Raw genomic sequence first — 16,501 nt, forward strand, 5'->3', positions numbered from 1 at the left:
TTCATTTTGTAGGTATACACCTAAGAGTTATATATTTTGTTACCTGACATTATATGGCTTACGTCCTGACTGTTAGCATGCTACCGTTAGCATGTTAACATGCTGGTCAAAATGCTAGATTGTTTTTGAATGATTTTGTAGGCATACACCTCAGAGTCATATATTTTGGTATTTGACGTTAGAATGCTGACGTTTCATGCTAGCTAACTTTTGTCGCTCATTTTGCAGGTCTACACCTAAGTCATAGTTTGTTACACGACGCTATCTGGCTAGCAAAATGACTGTTAGTATATCATATCAGCAGTCACACGCAATTTCTACTGACATTGCTTTTTCTCGTTCAATGTAAGACTTTGGAAAAAAAACAACTATTTAAGTTTATCGTAAAAGAGCCCTAACAAGCAAATGGTATTGTTTTGATGGATTGGCCAAAGTAAATATTAATACAATAATATCAATAACAATAACTCGAGATGTCCGATAATGGCTTTTTTGCCGATATCCGATATTCCGATATTGTCCAACTCTTAATTACCGATACCGATATCAACCGATACTGATATATACAGTCGTGGAATTAACACATTATTATGCCTAATTTTGTTGTGATGCCCCGCTGGATGCATTAAACAATGTAACAAGGTGTTTTAAAATAAATCAACTCAAGTTATGGAAAAAAATGCCAACATGGCACTGCCATATTTATCATTGAAGTCACAAAGTGCATTATTTTTTTTAACATGCCTCAAAACAGCAGCTTGGAATTTGGGACATGCTCTCCCTGAGAGAGCATGACGAGATTGAGGTGGGCGGGGTTGGGGGGAAGGGGGTGTTGAGGTGGGGGGTGGGGGGGGGTAGCGGGGATGTATAGTGTAGCGTCCCGGAAGAGTTAGTGCTGCAAGGGGTTCTGGGTATTTGTTCTATTGTGTTTATGTTGTGTTACGGTGCAGATGTTCTCCCGAAATGTGTTTGTCATTCTTGTTTGGTGTGGGTTCACAGTGTGGCGCATATTTGTAACAGTGTTAAAGTTGTTTATACGGCCACCCTCAGTGTGACCTGCATGGCTGTTGACCAAGTATTGATTGCATTCACTTGTGTGTGTGAAAAGCTGTAGATATTATGTGACTGGGTCGGCACGCAAAGGCAGTGCCTTCCGTGTACACAGCGGCGTTTTAAAAAGTCATAAATTTTACTTTTTGAAACAGATACCGATCATTTCCGATATTACATTTTAAAGCATTTATCGGTGGATAATATCGGACATCTCTAACAATAATGTGTTAAAATGCTTGAGAGAATCTCTAAGTTGCATGCATTGTGGTTTGTTATGTCGTGTTTGTTTCCCGGTTACAATAACAGGTAAGATAATGAACGACTTGCCGTGTCTGGGTTACATTAGTGCAGAAGAACGACCCTTGGTTGCTGTTTCCTAGATGGTGTCCAAGCAGTGATTATGTCGTTTACATATTTACTCCGTGTAAAGGACAAGCCTGATGAAAGTAGTCCTGCCAAAGACTAAAGGGCAATGGAGAAAAAACTTCCCACACAGTGACTAAAAGAGCCAGAAAGAAAGTCGCACATTCCACTTTTGTGGGTAGTGCCGTGACTGAAAAGGCCAGACGTCCCATCAGGCTGTGCTGCTTGAAAGTTCTCTCACACAAGTGTTCCTCCCCGAAACAAAGGGGTCGACTCTCCACATTTCTCAGTGCCAGCGCTGTTGAACTCCTACTTTATTCTGTGGCATTCCAGACCATCTTTCATGCTGCTTCTTTCTGCCAATGCCAGGCAGGTCAGGGGGCACTGTTTTCTCAGGCTGGTCAAAAACAACAACACTTACGCACTTTTTAGTACCACTTGCGATAATCATGAAGTAATCAGAATACTTTATTAACCCCAAGGAAAATGGATGGAAACTTTTTTCTATTTTTCAAACTATAAGGCGCACTTAAAATCCTTTCATTTTCTCAAAAATCAACAATGCGCCTTAAAACCCGGTGCACCTAAAGTACGTACTAATTCTGGTTGTGCTTACCGACCTCGAAGCACTTTTGTTTGTTACATGTCATAATGGAAAGTGTGACCAGCAGACGGCAGTCGCACATAAGAGATACGCGTGGACTGCAAGTTGACGCCTGTCCAATAAATGATACGAGCAAGTGCCTGTAAGCAAGCAACACCAAGACTTTGATGTTTCATTGAGAATATAGATCAGGGGTGTCAAACGCACGGTACGAGGGCGGGAGCAGGCCCGCGAACACGTTTTATTCAATGTCCTTTATTTACTTAACCAGGTAAAGACTCATTGAGATAAAAATCTATTTTTCAAAAGCGACCTGACAAAGAGGGTGGCACAAACAAATTACAATAATAATTACAACAAGACAATACAACAGAACAACAGCAGTCATACCACAACAGGTCAAACATAATTTAAAACGACTAAGTAATAATTCAATAATTTATCTGGCCCGCGGGATGAGTTTGTTAAGTATAAAAATCAACCAGAAATTTTTGAATGAAAGAAACAACTGTTCTAAATGTGTCCACTGGATGTCACAATAGCAATTATTTGTATCTCTGTAGATGATGCTACATATGTACAAAATAAACCACATGATGTTAGCACATCAGTCGAGGAAAATGATCAAACTACATAAATAACATACTGTAATTAGATTTTGATAATGTTATTTGTATCTTAATAGATTGAAAATGAACACCAATGAGTTGACTGATGAACATTATCACATAATTTATTCAGAAAATATAAATAACGACAAATAAAGTATATACACTATTAACCGCAACATGTAATTGTAAAAATGAAAACCCAACAACATTATGATTTGTACAATTTCAGAATGTGCTTGTTCTATTTTTAAACAAAGTAAACAATTTGAAGTTGTCTTTATTTTTAAGTTATCGGGCTGTGATTTTACCAATCCAGCCCACTTGGGAGTAGATTTTTGTCCATGTGGCCCCCGATCTAAAATTAGTTTGACACCCCTGATATAGAACATTACACACGGCGCTTAAAAATCTGTCAAAATATCTTTGTACGACTTTGGTAAGCTACGAAGCCGCACCGCTTGATGGAATACGGAAAATTACGGCCACCATAGTCAGACGTACTGTGCTTCAACATATGGTATTATTATGGTGTGTGTATAAGGTCCCCAAAATGGCACTTATTAGAAGACATATTATTTAAAACTAACTGTTCTTACCTTTTGGTACCTGCTGATGTGTTTTTGGGATCTGATGGGGAGAAGACGATGTCGTAGTGGAGCCATGTAAATAAGACCCGCCCACAAAATGCAGCATCTTGTAGCGACTGTCAGAAAGCGGCTTGAAGATGGTCTGTAAAACATAATCTATGCAACATTTTGACCAAAGAACTACCATTACATGTTGTGTAGACCACAAGGAAGTGTTTTAAATGGAGAAAAAAAATCCTAATGTGACCCTTTAATGCGCCTTTTGTATGAAAATAGACCTGAATAGACTCGCTCACTGGCAGTGCGTCTTATAAAATAGATTAACATCTAAATCAATCCAGCCATTTTCTACTGCTTGTCCCTTTTTGGGGTCGTGGGGGGTGCTGGAGCCTATCTCAGCTGCATTCGGGAGCAGTCATGGGGATAACATGCAAACTCCACACAGAAAGATCCCGAGCCCAGGATTAAACCCAGGACCTTTGTATTGTGAGGCACATACACTAACCCCTGTACCACTGTGCTGCCCACATTGGAATTGGAATATTTTTTCATTCTGGTTCTTAATCGATTCATAATTTTCAAGACTCGATTAAAAAAATAAAAACAACTATTTTTTTGTGTTTTTTATTTATTTTTTTGAGCACCACTCTTGAAAACAATGTCGAAACTTGCATTTGAAACATCGGCTAAGTCTACGAAGAAACTACAAAGCTAATATAAACTATAAACTAACTATAAAGCTAAGTGTCAGAACAGTGCCAAAATAATAAAAAAAACTATTTTTTAAAAACGCCCGCGTGGATTCATCTTGCATGTGCTCGGACTCCATCCATCCATCCATTTTCTACCGCTTATTCCCTTTGGGGTCGCGGGGGGCGCTGGAGCCTATCTCAGCTACGGACTCATTTTGGCAAAATAGATTCACATCCGAAGCGTAATTCTTTTTTAATTCAGATTCTTAATTGATTCATAATTTTACAGAGTGAATTTAAAAAATAAATAAAAATGTTACTTTTTATTTTTTTTATTTTTCTATAAGAATACATTTAAAAAAATAATATTTTAAGATGGGAACTGATTTTTTTTTTTTTAGCACCTCTCCTGAAAACAATCTCTTACACTTACACTTACTAGCTGTGCTTATTTGTCATACATCAGGAGCCTTTGTAACATGGGAACTTTTTTGAAAGGGTTGTATTAGGATTTTTGCCACCAAATAATATATTGCAAGAGTTGGCTTGAATCGGTTCTGAATAGTCTGAATCGAATCGTCACTCAAAAAATCGGAAATTAATCGTGAGTTGTTGAAAGACTTGTTCATTTGTTTCGGGGACGAATGAGTGGCCCCGAGCATATGATTTCCCCAAGCAAAGGTTCCTTCTCCTCACGATGACAGCCACGTGTATGTCAATTCCCGAGATATTTCGCATTTAGCAATATTTTTCCAGGACAATTACGTGAAACCATCCATGATTCAATCATTGGACCCTAGGCTGACTGCAGGGAAGGGAAGCCGATGCACAATAGAACTAGTAAGACTGAGTAAATAGAATAAAATAATCCTGATGGTAAGTGGTAGACCATTAATGACTAAAATTAATACTTTATAATCTAAACCAGAGGTTCTCAAAATGTTTTCACCTCTGAAAACTCTCCATTACCACCATAATTACCAACATTTAAGTACAGTAGCATAGTAGGCCTAAATGTTCATTAAAAACACATATTTTATTCAACACGTATATTTAATGTTTGGCCACTTTAACGTTACACACAGTTTGAACAGTAACACTGTGTTCTAATATTTAATTAAGTGATTATTTGGCGTACCACTAGATGGAGTCTGCGTACTACAGTTTGACCATCACTGCTGTAAACAATATTAAATAAAAACATGTATCGGGAACAGGTTTTATCCGGCCCGCGGGATGAGTTTGCTAAGTATAAAAATGAGTCAACATTTTTAAATTAAGGAAACTGCTGTTCTAAATGTGTCCACTAGATGTCACAATAGCAATTATTTGTATCTTTGTAGATGATGCTACATATGTAAAAAAACAAAAAAAAACACATGATGTTAGTGCACATGTCGAGGAAAATGAGCAAACTACATAAATAACATCCTGTTATTTGATTTTGATATAATTGTTTTTATCTTGGTAGATTGAAAATTAACACCAATAAGTAGACTGATGAACATTATCACATCATTTATTTAGAAAGTATAAATAACGACAAATAAAGATGGAATCCTATTAACCGCAACATGTAAGTGTAAAAAAACAAAACAACATTATGATATGTACATTTTCAGAATGTGCTTGTTCTATTTTTAAACAAAGAAAACAATCTGAAGTTGTCTTTATTTCTAAGTAATCTTACCGAGATTTTACCAGTCCGGCTCACTTGAGAGTAGATTTTTCTCCATGTGGCCCTCGATCTAAAATGAGTTTGACACCCCTGAATTAGACAGTCTGTCCCAAGACTTTTGCAGCATGTTAGAGGAGATGTCCCCAGCAGAAGGGTATATTGCTAAAGGTCAAATACGTACTCTTGGCTTTTAGCTCCCACTCGAAGCAAGAAGAAGATTTCTCAGCCCACTTTGTGACAGAAAGAGAAGCTGTGGCCTTGGACTCAGGGCATCCTTTGTTGTCAGAGATCAGTACCAACCTCTACCAGTAGATGTCTCTCTTCAGTATTCTACTGGCAGCAGGTCCCATGAGGGGTACCTGCTCAGTCAGTTAGATGCAAAACAAATTCCATATCTACTATGACTGAGTGACAGCTACATCAAGGCCAAAGCACGCCCGAGCAAAGTTGCATATACCAACGTAGATTTAACATTCAAAAATAGCTTTTCAGGTAACGCGGCAATATTTTTAGAACAGCGGAAAATTCCAGGTATTAATTCTTCCAGATGGGGAAATACAAGCGCAAAAAGTATTGGTGTTTTTTCCACTGTGGGCGTTTGATTTCTTTGCTGGCTTTGGTTAAAACACTGTATGTTTGTATAATTGATATCATATAATCATTATCTGACTTTTTGAACTTATTTATTTGGGTTTGTTTTCAGTCCCTCTTCAGGTGAACTGTATTTACAACAAAGTAAGGGGTTTTCAAAGTGTGGCAAAACCACAAAAAAATTATTTTTCGGAGCATATTTTAGGGATATTTTATATAACCCCAGACTAGGGTTGTATGGTATACAGAAACTGGTTTAGTATCGCGGTACTAATGAATCAAAAACGGTACTATACAATGGTTGAAAAGTATCGGTTCGCCATATTTTTTTTTTACAGGCATGATGGCGCGTCGTCGTGACATTGCTGGTTTTACAAGCAGAGGAGCATGTTCGGCAGCGCACTATCACAGAGTACTTACAATCAGACACAGTGTGTAGACAGAAAAGGGAGAACAGACGCATTTTGGCTTAAAAACTAACAATGAAGGTGAAGTTATAACACATTTAATTTAAAACTTTAAAACATGGCGAGCTCGTTAGCGGCTAATGTACATCCGCAGTCTGCAGTGTTTTAGCTACTCCTAAATCACTAATCCTTGTCTCCATGGCGACAAATAAAGTGAGTTTTCTTACAAGTATCATCCCTGCAGGACGAGGAATAGCTAAACATGCTTCACTACACACCGTAGGAGGATACAATAGCTCACCGGCGTCACAATGTAAACAAATGCCATGGGTGGATCTACACCTAACATCCACTGTAATGATACCAAGTACAGGAACGTATCAATTTGATATTAATATGATTACATTATTTTTTATCATCACAAAATCTTTTTTCTTTTTTTTTTCAATTCATTTTATGTTTATAAACTCAGGAAATACGCCCTTGGACACATGAGGACTTAAATTATGACCAATGTATGATCCTGTAACTACTTGGTATCGGATTGATACCTAAATTTGTGGTATCATCCAAAACTAATGCAAGGTATCAAACAACAGAAGAATAAGTGATTATTACATTTTAACAGAAGTGTAGATAGAACATGTTAAAACAGAAAGTAACCCGATATTAACAGTAAATGAACAAGTGGATTATAATCCATTTTTACAGCTTGTCCTTTATAATGTTGACAAAATAATAGAATGATAAATGACACAATATGTTACTGCATATGTCAAGCGACTAATTAGGAGCCTTTGTTTACTTACTACTAAAAGAAAGTTGTCTCGTATGTTCACTATTTTATTTAAAGCCAAAATTGTTCGATTGCAATAAGAAACACATTTAATGTACCCTAAGATTTTTTGTTAAAATAAAGCCAAAAATGCAATTTTTTTGTGGTCCCCTTTATTTAGAAAAGTATCAAAGTATTGAAATACATTTTGGTACCAGTACAGGTACCAAAATATTGGTATTGAGACAACCCTACCCCAGACTCTGTTTACCAGAGGTGTGGACTCGAGTCACATGACTTGGACTCGAGTCAGACTCGAGTCATGAATTTGATGACTTTAGACTCGACTTAACCCGACGTTAAAACAGAACTAGCTATTTATTGATTAGCAATTGCCGAATCATGTAACATTAGCTTAATGCTAAAAAGCCAGGTTACTATCACATTCTGTAACAGACAAATAATTTCATGTAGGCTAACGTTACCAACCTGCTACCTCTGTCTTTTCTCATTTCTCCTCCTCTTCTTTTCTCTTTTTTCTTCCCTGGGCACCTGACAGTTTTGGCCGTTTTGACATCTTGTGTTGATTTTTTGATGTTCTGACGTCCAAAAAGAGTCATGATACGGGAAGGGAGGGGGCGCACCGTGCGCGAGGGGGGGGCGTAATGTTGTAACAAATAATATTTGTATTAAATAGGCTTTACTTTGCATTTTAATTAACGTGGGATTATTTTTTGTATTTAGAAATAATAGTACCAACTTTTTTCTTTTTTTTTTTCCTCCAACATTTGTGGCACTGGCGTGGCGCCCCCTGATGGACGGCGCCCTTAGCATTTGCCTCTACAGCCTATGCCACGGGCCGGCCCTGCCTGTGATGAGGTGGCGACTTGTCCAGGGTGTACCCCGCCTTCCGCCCGATTGTAGCCGAGATAGGCTCCAGCGCCCCCCGCGACCCCGAAGGGAATAAGCGGTAGAAAATGGGTGGCTGGATGGATGGATGGATATTACAATTAGACTAGCAAATTAATAATTTCATAAATAGTAATGACACGAAAGAAAGGTACGGTAATTCATAAATAAGAGGCGAGAGTCAATAAGTTTTACTTCTTTCCACTCATATTTGGATGTGAAAACCCTAATCATTATGTAGTGTTTTCATTTTTTATGTGTAAGTATTTATTTTTATATTTTATGGTATTTTTATTGTGAATATTTTTCTTTTTATTGTTATTTTGTTTTGTTTTTGTTTTTAACATGTCTAAAATAACTTACTCCTACTAATTGAAGTTAACTTAATACAGGGGTGTCCAATATTTTTCCACCAGGAGCCCTACAGGTAAAAGCCAGTAAATTAGAATATTTTGAAAAACTTGATTTATTTCAGTAATTACATTCAAAAGGTGTAACTTGTACATTATATTTATTCATTGCACACAGACTGATGCATTCAAATGTTTATTTCATTTAATTTTGATGATTTGAAGTGGCAACAAATGAAAATCCAAAATTCCGTGTGTCACAAAATTAGAATATTACTTAAGGCTAATACAAAAAAGGGATTTTTAGAAATGTTGGCCAACTGAAAAGTATGAAAATGAAAAATATGAGCATGTACAATACTCCAGCAGATGACATGGCACCCCAAACCATCACTGATGGTAGAAACTTTACACTAGACTTCAGGCAACGTGGATCCTGTGCCTCTCCTGTCTTCCTCCAGACTCTGGGACCTCGATTTCCAAAGGAAATGCAAAATTTGCATGGCTGGGTGATGGTTTGGGGTGCCATGTCATCTGCTGGTGTCGGTCCACTCTGTTTCCTGAGATCCAGGGTCAACGCAGCCGTCTACCAGCAAGTTTTAGAGCACTTCATGCTTCCTGCTGCTGACCTGCTCTATGGAGATGGAGATTTCAAGTTCCAACAGGACTTGGCGCCTGCACACAGCGCAAAATCTACCCGTGCCTGGTTTACGGACCATGGTATTTCTGTTCTAAATTGGCCCGCCAACTCCCCTGACCTTAGCCCCATAGATAATCTGTGGGGTATTGTGAAAAGGAAGATGCAGAATGCCAGACCCAAAAACGCAGAAGAGTTGAAGGCCACTATCAGAGCAACCTGGGCTCTCATAACACCTGAGCAGTGCCAGAAACTCATCGACTCCATGCCACGCCGCATTAACGCAGTAATTGAGGCAAAAGGAGCTCCAACCAAGTATTGAGTATTGTACATGCTCATATTTTTCATTTTCATACTTTTCAGTTGGCCAACATTTCTAAAAATCCCTTTTTTGTATTAGCCTTAAGTAATATTCTAATTTTGTGCCACACGGAATTTTGGATTTTCATTTGTTGCCACTTCAAATCATCAAAATTAAATGAAATAAACATTTGAATGCATCAGTCTGTGTGCAATGAATAAATATAATGTACAAGTTACACCTTTTGAATGCAATTACTGAAATAAATCAAGTTTTTCAAAATATTCTAATTTACTGGCTTTTACCTGTATATTGCTATGTTTATATATAGGTTTTGTTTTCTTAAAATACGTCACATAAGTAGGGATGGGTATCGTTTGCATTTTAATTGATATTATTGCTAGTATCAAAACAGTACCTTAAAAACAGTAACAGTGCTCAAAGGTGTACATTTTTCTTTTTTAAAAAAAGTTGTTTTTTTAATGGACATGTTGTTAGTGCATCTGCCTCACAATACGAAGGTCCTGAGTAGTCTTGGGTTCAATCCCGGGCTCGGGATCTTTCTGTGTGGAGTTTGCATGTCCTCCCCGTGACTGCGTGGGTTCCCTCCGGGTACTCCGGCTTCCTCCCACTTCCAAAGACATGCACCTGGGGATAAGTTGATTGGCAACACTAAATTGGCTCTAGTGTGTGGATGTGAGTGTGAATGTTGTCTGTCTATCTGTGTTGGCCCTGCGATGAGGTGGCGACTTGTCCAGGGTGTACCCCGCCTTCCGCCCGATTGTAGCTGAGATAGGCTCCAGCGCCCCCCGCGACCCCAAAGGGAATAAGCGGTAGAAAATGGATGGATGGATGGATGTTGTTACAAGTTGAAAAGACTGCTTATCTGAATATTTTAATTACATAAATTAAATGATAACTACATCCAAATATATGAAATAAAATCTACACCAAATTGTTATAACTTTTGCAACATTACAGGACATAGCGAATGTGCAAAAACAATTCAATTGAGTTGTCATGTTTGATACTCATAATTCCAGGTGTTCCTGAATGCAACCTGGCTCTCCTTAACCATCATTGATGCATTATAAAGAAGTGCTGTGTTGTTGCGGTGCTAATGGTGGTATGAGGTTTGCTGTTTGGCATGTTAAAGTCAGCAATAAAGTTTAAAAAGAGCATCAGACATCAGACTTCTCCCCGGACACCACATTACTTACAAGACCTTACTTGTACAATATCACTGAGACTGAGATTTCTGCATTCATTTAGCACTGAAATACAGCAGCGATAGCGGGTTTTTTTCCCCACACCTGCGCAGTTGTGGAACCAGATTTTGGTACCAATCTCTTTAAAAAGTGTCTACGGTAATTTTGTCTAAACTTTTTTTCCACCGAGGGCTGTACTTAAAAACGAAGGTATGCGTAAGGGTCACTTTGATAGATTTTATACTTTAAAGATTCTAAAATCAACCAGTGTATGCTAAGCTATTTGAAAAAAACCCCCCAAAAATGGTTATCTCAGCTTTTGTGTTTTTGGATTGTTAACAGATTGTTTATTAATATATCATTATTATACACCTCTTTAATAATGAATTTATTTAATTTTCAGAGCATGTCTAGGGTCAATAAGAAACACATTTTGGGCCAAAAATGGCCCCCGGGCTGCACTTTGGACCTGGGCTCTTTGGCTATTCGACTACACAATGTTTTATAATGTGTGATTTAGAACACTGAGTTATATTGGTTATTAATATATATATATATATATATATATATATATATATATATATATATATATATATATATATATATATATATGTATATATATATATATATATATATATATATATATATATATATATATATATATATATATATATATATATATATATATATATTAGAGATGCGCGGTTTGCGGACACAACCGCGGAGTCCGCGGATTATCCGCGGATCGGGCGGATGAAATTAAAAACAATAAGATTTTATCCGCTCGCGGGTCGGGTCGGGCGGATTAATTAGATATTTTTTTTATTTTTTTATTTTTTTTGCGGGTGGCAGTTAAACCAATTCGGAAATATATATACATAGTTAAATGTTGTTACCCACATACGAAAAACGAGCAGGCACCTGCTGCATATGCCACAACAGAAGAAAAGAAAAGAAAAGAGATGGACACTTTTACGGAGCGGAGAAGGGACGCCTCGCCGGGGTCCGGGACCGAGGCCCCTTCCCCCGAGAGGGCCCCACCGGGAGCCGTAGCTGAGGCGATCCGCGAGAAGGGCCCGACGCACGTCCAGGGTCACTACCGCGCCCACCGCACCGACACCCCGCCTCGTCCGCTTTCGCAGTGCGCTCACGAAAGGGGTGGGGCTCACCCTGGTTGATATAGAGAGCAGGACGGTGGCCATGGAATTTCATTTAAGGTTTGTGATAAACCATCAAACTCATTCGTTAAAAGGACTCTATAGTAATATAAAGCAAATTTTTCTGGACATTATCATGCAAGAAAAGTTTATTTTTGGGATCGCGATCACCGCGTAATGATTTTTAAAGGTTGCATTACATTAACTGTCCCATGTGATCAGCCAGTGCGATTGGAAGTCCATGCTCAATTATTGCCTCCGTAAATAAAACTTAGGCATTTATCACATCCAAAGAATCTATTTGGGCGACGAAAAACGTTGAAAGTTTTCCACTTGTATCGCTAGCAACGGCATTAGACTTGTGTTTTTTTGTCCCAACGTGGTCTTTTACTTCGCTAATTCCTCCGTGTCCGATCGAAAAATCTTGTCTGCACAAGGTGCAATTCGCGTAGTTTTCACCCTTTTTTTTTTTTTTTTTAATTAATATTAGATATATAACAACGGGCGGATGGCGGGCGGGTGCAGTTCTGATCAAACGTTACATCGGGTGGATGGCGGATGGTTGACGACTTTCTGACGCGGTTGCGGATGAAATAAATTGCCTATCCGCGCATCTCTAATATATATATATATGTATGCAATTTCTTTTCAAATGTTCCCATTTTCCCTCTTTTTAAAAAACAAAAACAAATTTCATTTCTACAGTGTGCCGTAGTGCCAACAAAAAACTAACCCTGGGCCGCAAGTGACCACCAGGCCGCACTTTAGACACCCCTTACCTTTTATATATAAACCATTATTATTATTATTATTATTATTATTTGTTTTTGTTTTGAATTCTGCCTCACACTTTGGAAATTCCTTTATTCTGCTTTTCAAGATTTTTTGTTTGTTATGCCCCCCCTAAGAGGAAGAAAACGTTGTGCGCCCCACACCCCCACTACTCTTTGCCACAACAACAACAACAACAACAAAATCCTTATTTAAATGATAAACATTCTTTTACAGACTTGAAACATTTATTACTGAGCAATAATATTTAATAAAGTCAATAAGTAGTGACACATTCAAATTGGTCAGCAACATTAACTCAGGAGCACCTCAACCAACAAAACAAAAATGTATAAAACAATTTGTGCTGATTTAAAAAAATAAAATACAATTAGGAAGGCTACAACTTTTTATGGATGGATACTGGTAAACGATAGTTCTCCCATGTAGAACAACTACAGGTAAAAGCCAGTAAATTAGAATATTTTGAAAAACTTGATTTATTTCAGTAATTGCATTCAAAAGGTGTAACTTGTACATTATATTCATTCATTGCACACAGACTGATGCATTCAAATGTTTATTTCATTTAATTTTGATGATTTGAAGTGGCAACAAATGAAAATCCAAAATTCCGTGTGTCACAAAATTAGAATATTGTGTAAGGCTAATACAAAAAAGGGATTTTTATAAATGTTGGCCAACTGAAAAGTATGAAAATGAAAAATATGAGCATGTACAATACTCAATACTTGGTTGGAGCTCCTTTTGCCTCAATTACTGCGTTAATGCGGCGTGGCATGGAGTCGATGAGTTTCTGGCACTGCTCAGGTGTTATGAGAGCCCAGGTTGCTCTGATAGTGGCCTTCAACTCTTCTGCGTTTTTGGGTCTGGCATTCTGCATCTTCCTTTTCACAATACCCCACAGATTTTCTATGGGGCTAAGGTCAGGGGAGTTGGCGGGCCAATTTAGAACAGAAATACCATGGTCCGTAAACCAGGCATGGGTAGATTTTGCGCTGTGTGCAGGCGCCAAGTCCTGTTGGAACTTGAAATCTCCATCTCCATAGAGCAGGTCAGCAGCAGGAAGCATGAAGTGCTCTAAAACTTGCTGGTAGACAGCTGCGTTGACCCTGGATCTCAGGAAACAGAGTGGACCGACACCAGCAGATGACATGGCACCCCAAACCATCACCCAACCATGCAAATTTTGCATTTCCTTTGGAAATCGAGGTCCCAGAGTCTGGAGGAAGACAGGAGAGGCACAGGATCCACGTTGCCTGAAGTCTAGTGTAAAGTTTCCACCATCAGTGATGGTTTGGAGTGCCATGTCATCTGCTGGTGTCGGTCCACTCTGTTTCCTGAGATCCAGGGTCAACGCAGCCGTCTACCAGCAAGTTTTAGAGCACTTCATGCTTCCTGCTGCTGACCTGCTCTATGGAGATGGAGATTTCAAGTTCCAACAGGACTTGGCGCCTGCACACAGCGCAAAATCTACCCGTGCCTGGTTTACGGACCATGGTATTTCTGTTCTAAATTGGCCCGCCAACTCCCCTGACCTTAGCCCCATAGAAAATCTGTGGGGTATTGTGAAAAGGAAGATGCAGAATGCCAGACCCAAAAACGCAGAAGAGTTGAAGGCCACTATCAGAGCAACCTGGGCTCTCATAACACCTGAGCAGTGCCAGAAACTCATCGACTCCATGCCACGCCGCATTAACGCAGTAATTGAGGCAAAAGGAGCACCAACCAAGTATTGAGTATTGTACATGCTCATATTTTTCATTTTCATACTTTTCAGTTGGCCAACATTTCTAAAAATCCCTTTTTTGTATTAGCCTTAAGTAATATTCTAATTTTGTGACACACGGAATTTTGGATTTTCATTTGTTGCCACTTCAAATCATCAAAATTAAATGAAATAAACATTTGAATGCATCAGTCTGTGTGCAATGAATAAATATAATGTACAAGTTACACCTTTTGAATGCAATTACTGAAATAAATCAAGTTTTTCAAAATATTCTAATTTACTGGCTTTTACCTGTATGCTAAGGGGTGTTTGTAATAGTTTGCTGAATACTGTAAATTACACCCCAAAAAAGAAAATATATTCAACCCAAACACGCATACTGACGGTTGCAATGGAAACACAACAGGCATTATTGCAGTCATTTTTAATATTGTGAGTCTGTGACTATTACGATCGTTCTCCGTACGGTGTCTGTTTTTTTGCACAGCACCTGAACGCCACATGGCAAGAGCTGGAAGAGTAGTGCTGTGACGTCACGACACGGAGGCGTGTCTTCTGATGAAATCAGCTGGGGGGGAAACAACAACACAAAAGGAGGTGGCTCAGACTGGAACCGAGTGTCTGGACCATTTATGTGTACATTTCACCACAAACAAAACAAAACAAAAGAGTTAGTCTCGGCTCCAAAAGGCGTGTATTACCAACAGTGGATGGTTCAACTCGACGGGGGCGCGCGAAGCTCCAAGAAGGCGGCACGGGGAAGCAGGAAGAAGGGGATGTGAGAGGTGCTTTCTTCTGTGGCGCCTTGCAAATACACGATCTTTGTGTTCGACCGGACCTCAGCAACACGACCGTTTTGTTCCTTTGCCTGCTTTCTGACCCCGCAGCAGAGTGGCATGTGGGTCAGTTCCGGAACCGTCGGAAGGTAGGGACCCCTTCTCCCCCCCCAAAAACAACACACATGCTCCCCAATTCCGACAAAAAACCACACACATGCTCCCCAATTCCGTCAAAAGCCGCACATGAAAGTTGACCAAGTTAAAATGGCACCGATGTCCTGCACTTTATTAATATTTCATCCCCTCTTATACCTGCCTTTGCTGAGGTGTTACGTGCTGTTAGCGCATGGGCTTGGCGCGGTTATGCAAGTCTTATCAGCTACATCTGTTGGCATGTGTCTACCTTTTGCGTCAATGTACGATCTTTTTTGTTGCAGTCTTCACCCTCCTCTTGAGTGCATGTACCTGCTCTGCACGCCGCGTCCAAAAATATGAATGAGTCAGGTGCTTATGAATGGGAGCAGCGCGCTCCCATTCATAAGTGTGATCTCACGTGCACGCGGATAAATGGCGGCGTGTTCGTGCCAGCTGCAACAATAGCAGGCAGTTCCTGCAGGAGATGGGAGTTTGACGGAGTGGTGCTGATCCGGTGGCCGTGACGTCAATTGAGGGCTTGCGTTACACTGGTTGGATGGTTGCATGCGATCATGTTTTGCAATGGCGTGCCAGTAGCTACTGTGTCTCTAGTGTATGACTGCAGCTATCGATTATTCTTGTAATCCACGATAATCGGGTAATCGGATAAATGTGTTTCTTAGGGCCTCCAAAAAATATCTGTTCTTGGTCGTAGTACACTTTTTCACCACTTGTGGCAGTAATGACAATCTCAAACAAACAGAAGAAGTCTGGAGCTGAAGTCATGGAGAAGTTTCTGAAGCGCACAAATTATGACTAACTTGGTGACGCTGTATTTTCATTTGCACTGTAATTTTATTATTAATCTATTTTAGAGCCGCGCAATCGCATGTAAATATGTCCCTCATTGTGCAGTACCGTATTTTCCGCACTATAAGGCGCACCGGATTATTAGCCGCACCTTCTATGAATTACATATTTCATAATTTTGTCCACCAATAAGCCGCCCCGGACTATAAGCCGCGCCTACGCTGCGCTAAAGTGAATGTCAAAAAAACGCTGCGCTAAAGTGAATGTCAAAAAAACAGTCAGATAGTTCAGTCAAACTTTAATAATATATTGAAAACCAGCGTTCTAACA

The 16,501-nt window shown here is 39.2% G+C and overlaps 1 protein-coding gene across 4 annotated transcripts in view; it reads left to right on the forward strand.

The window, feature by feature from the left end:
- Positions 1 to 16,501, forward strand: part of rhobtb4 (Rho related BTB domain containing 4) — a 129,924-nt gene that overhangs the window by 64,783 nt on the left and 48,640 nt on the right. For 2 of the 4 annotated variants that reach the window (XM_061986637.1, XM_061986639.2), the window contains exon 1: positions 15,006 to 15,372. The exons of 1 other annotated variant lie outside the window; for it this stretch is intronic. In XM_061986637.1, the coding sequence (XP_061842621.1) occupies positions 15,344 to 15,372 (29 nt within the window). In that variant the 5' untranslated portion in view covers positions 15,006 to 15,343. Of the gene's footprint in view, positions 1 to 15,005; positions 15,373 to 16,501 lie in introns of those variants that run through there. One more of the 4 variants, XM_072914358.1, reaches the window with a different exon arrangement.

The sequence above is a fragment of the Nerophis lumbriciformis genome, linkage group LG12 (genome assembly GCF_033978685.3).
Source record: "Nerophis lumbriciformis linkage group LG12, RoL_Nlum_v2.1, whole genome shotgun sequence".
NCBI lineage: Eukaryota > Metazoa > Chordata > Actinopteri > Syngnathiformes > Syngnathidae > Nerophis > Nerophis lumbriciformis.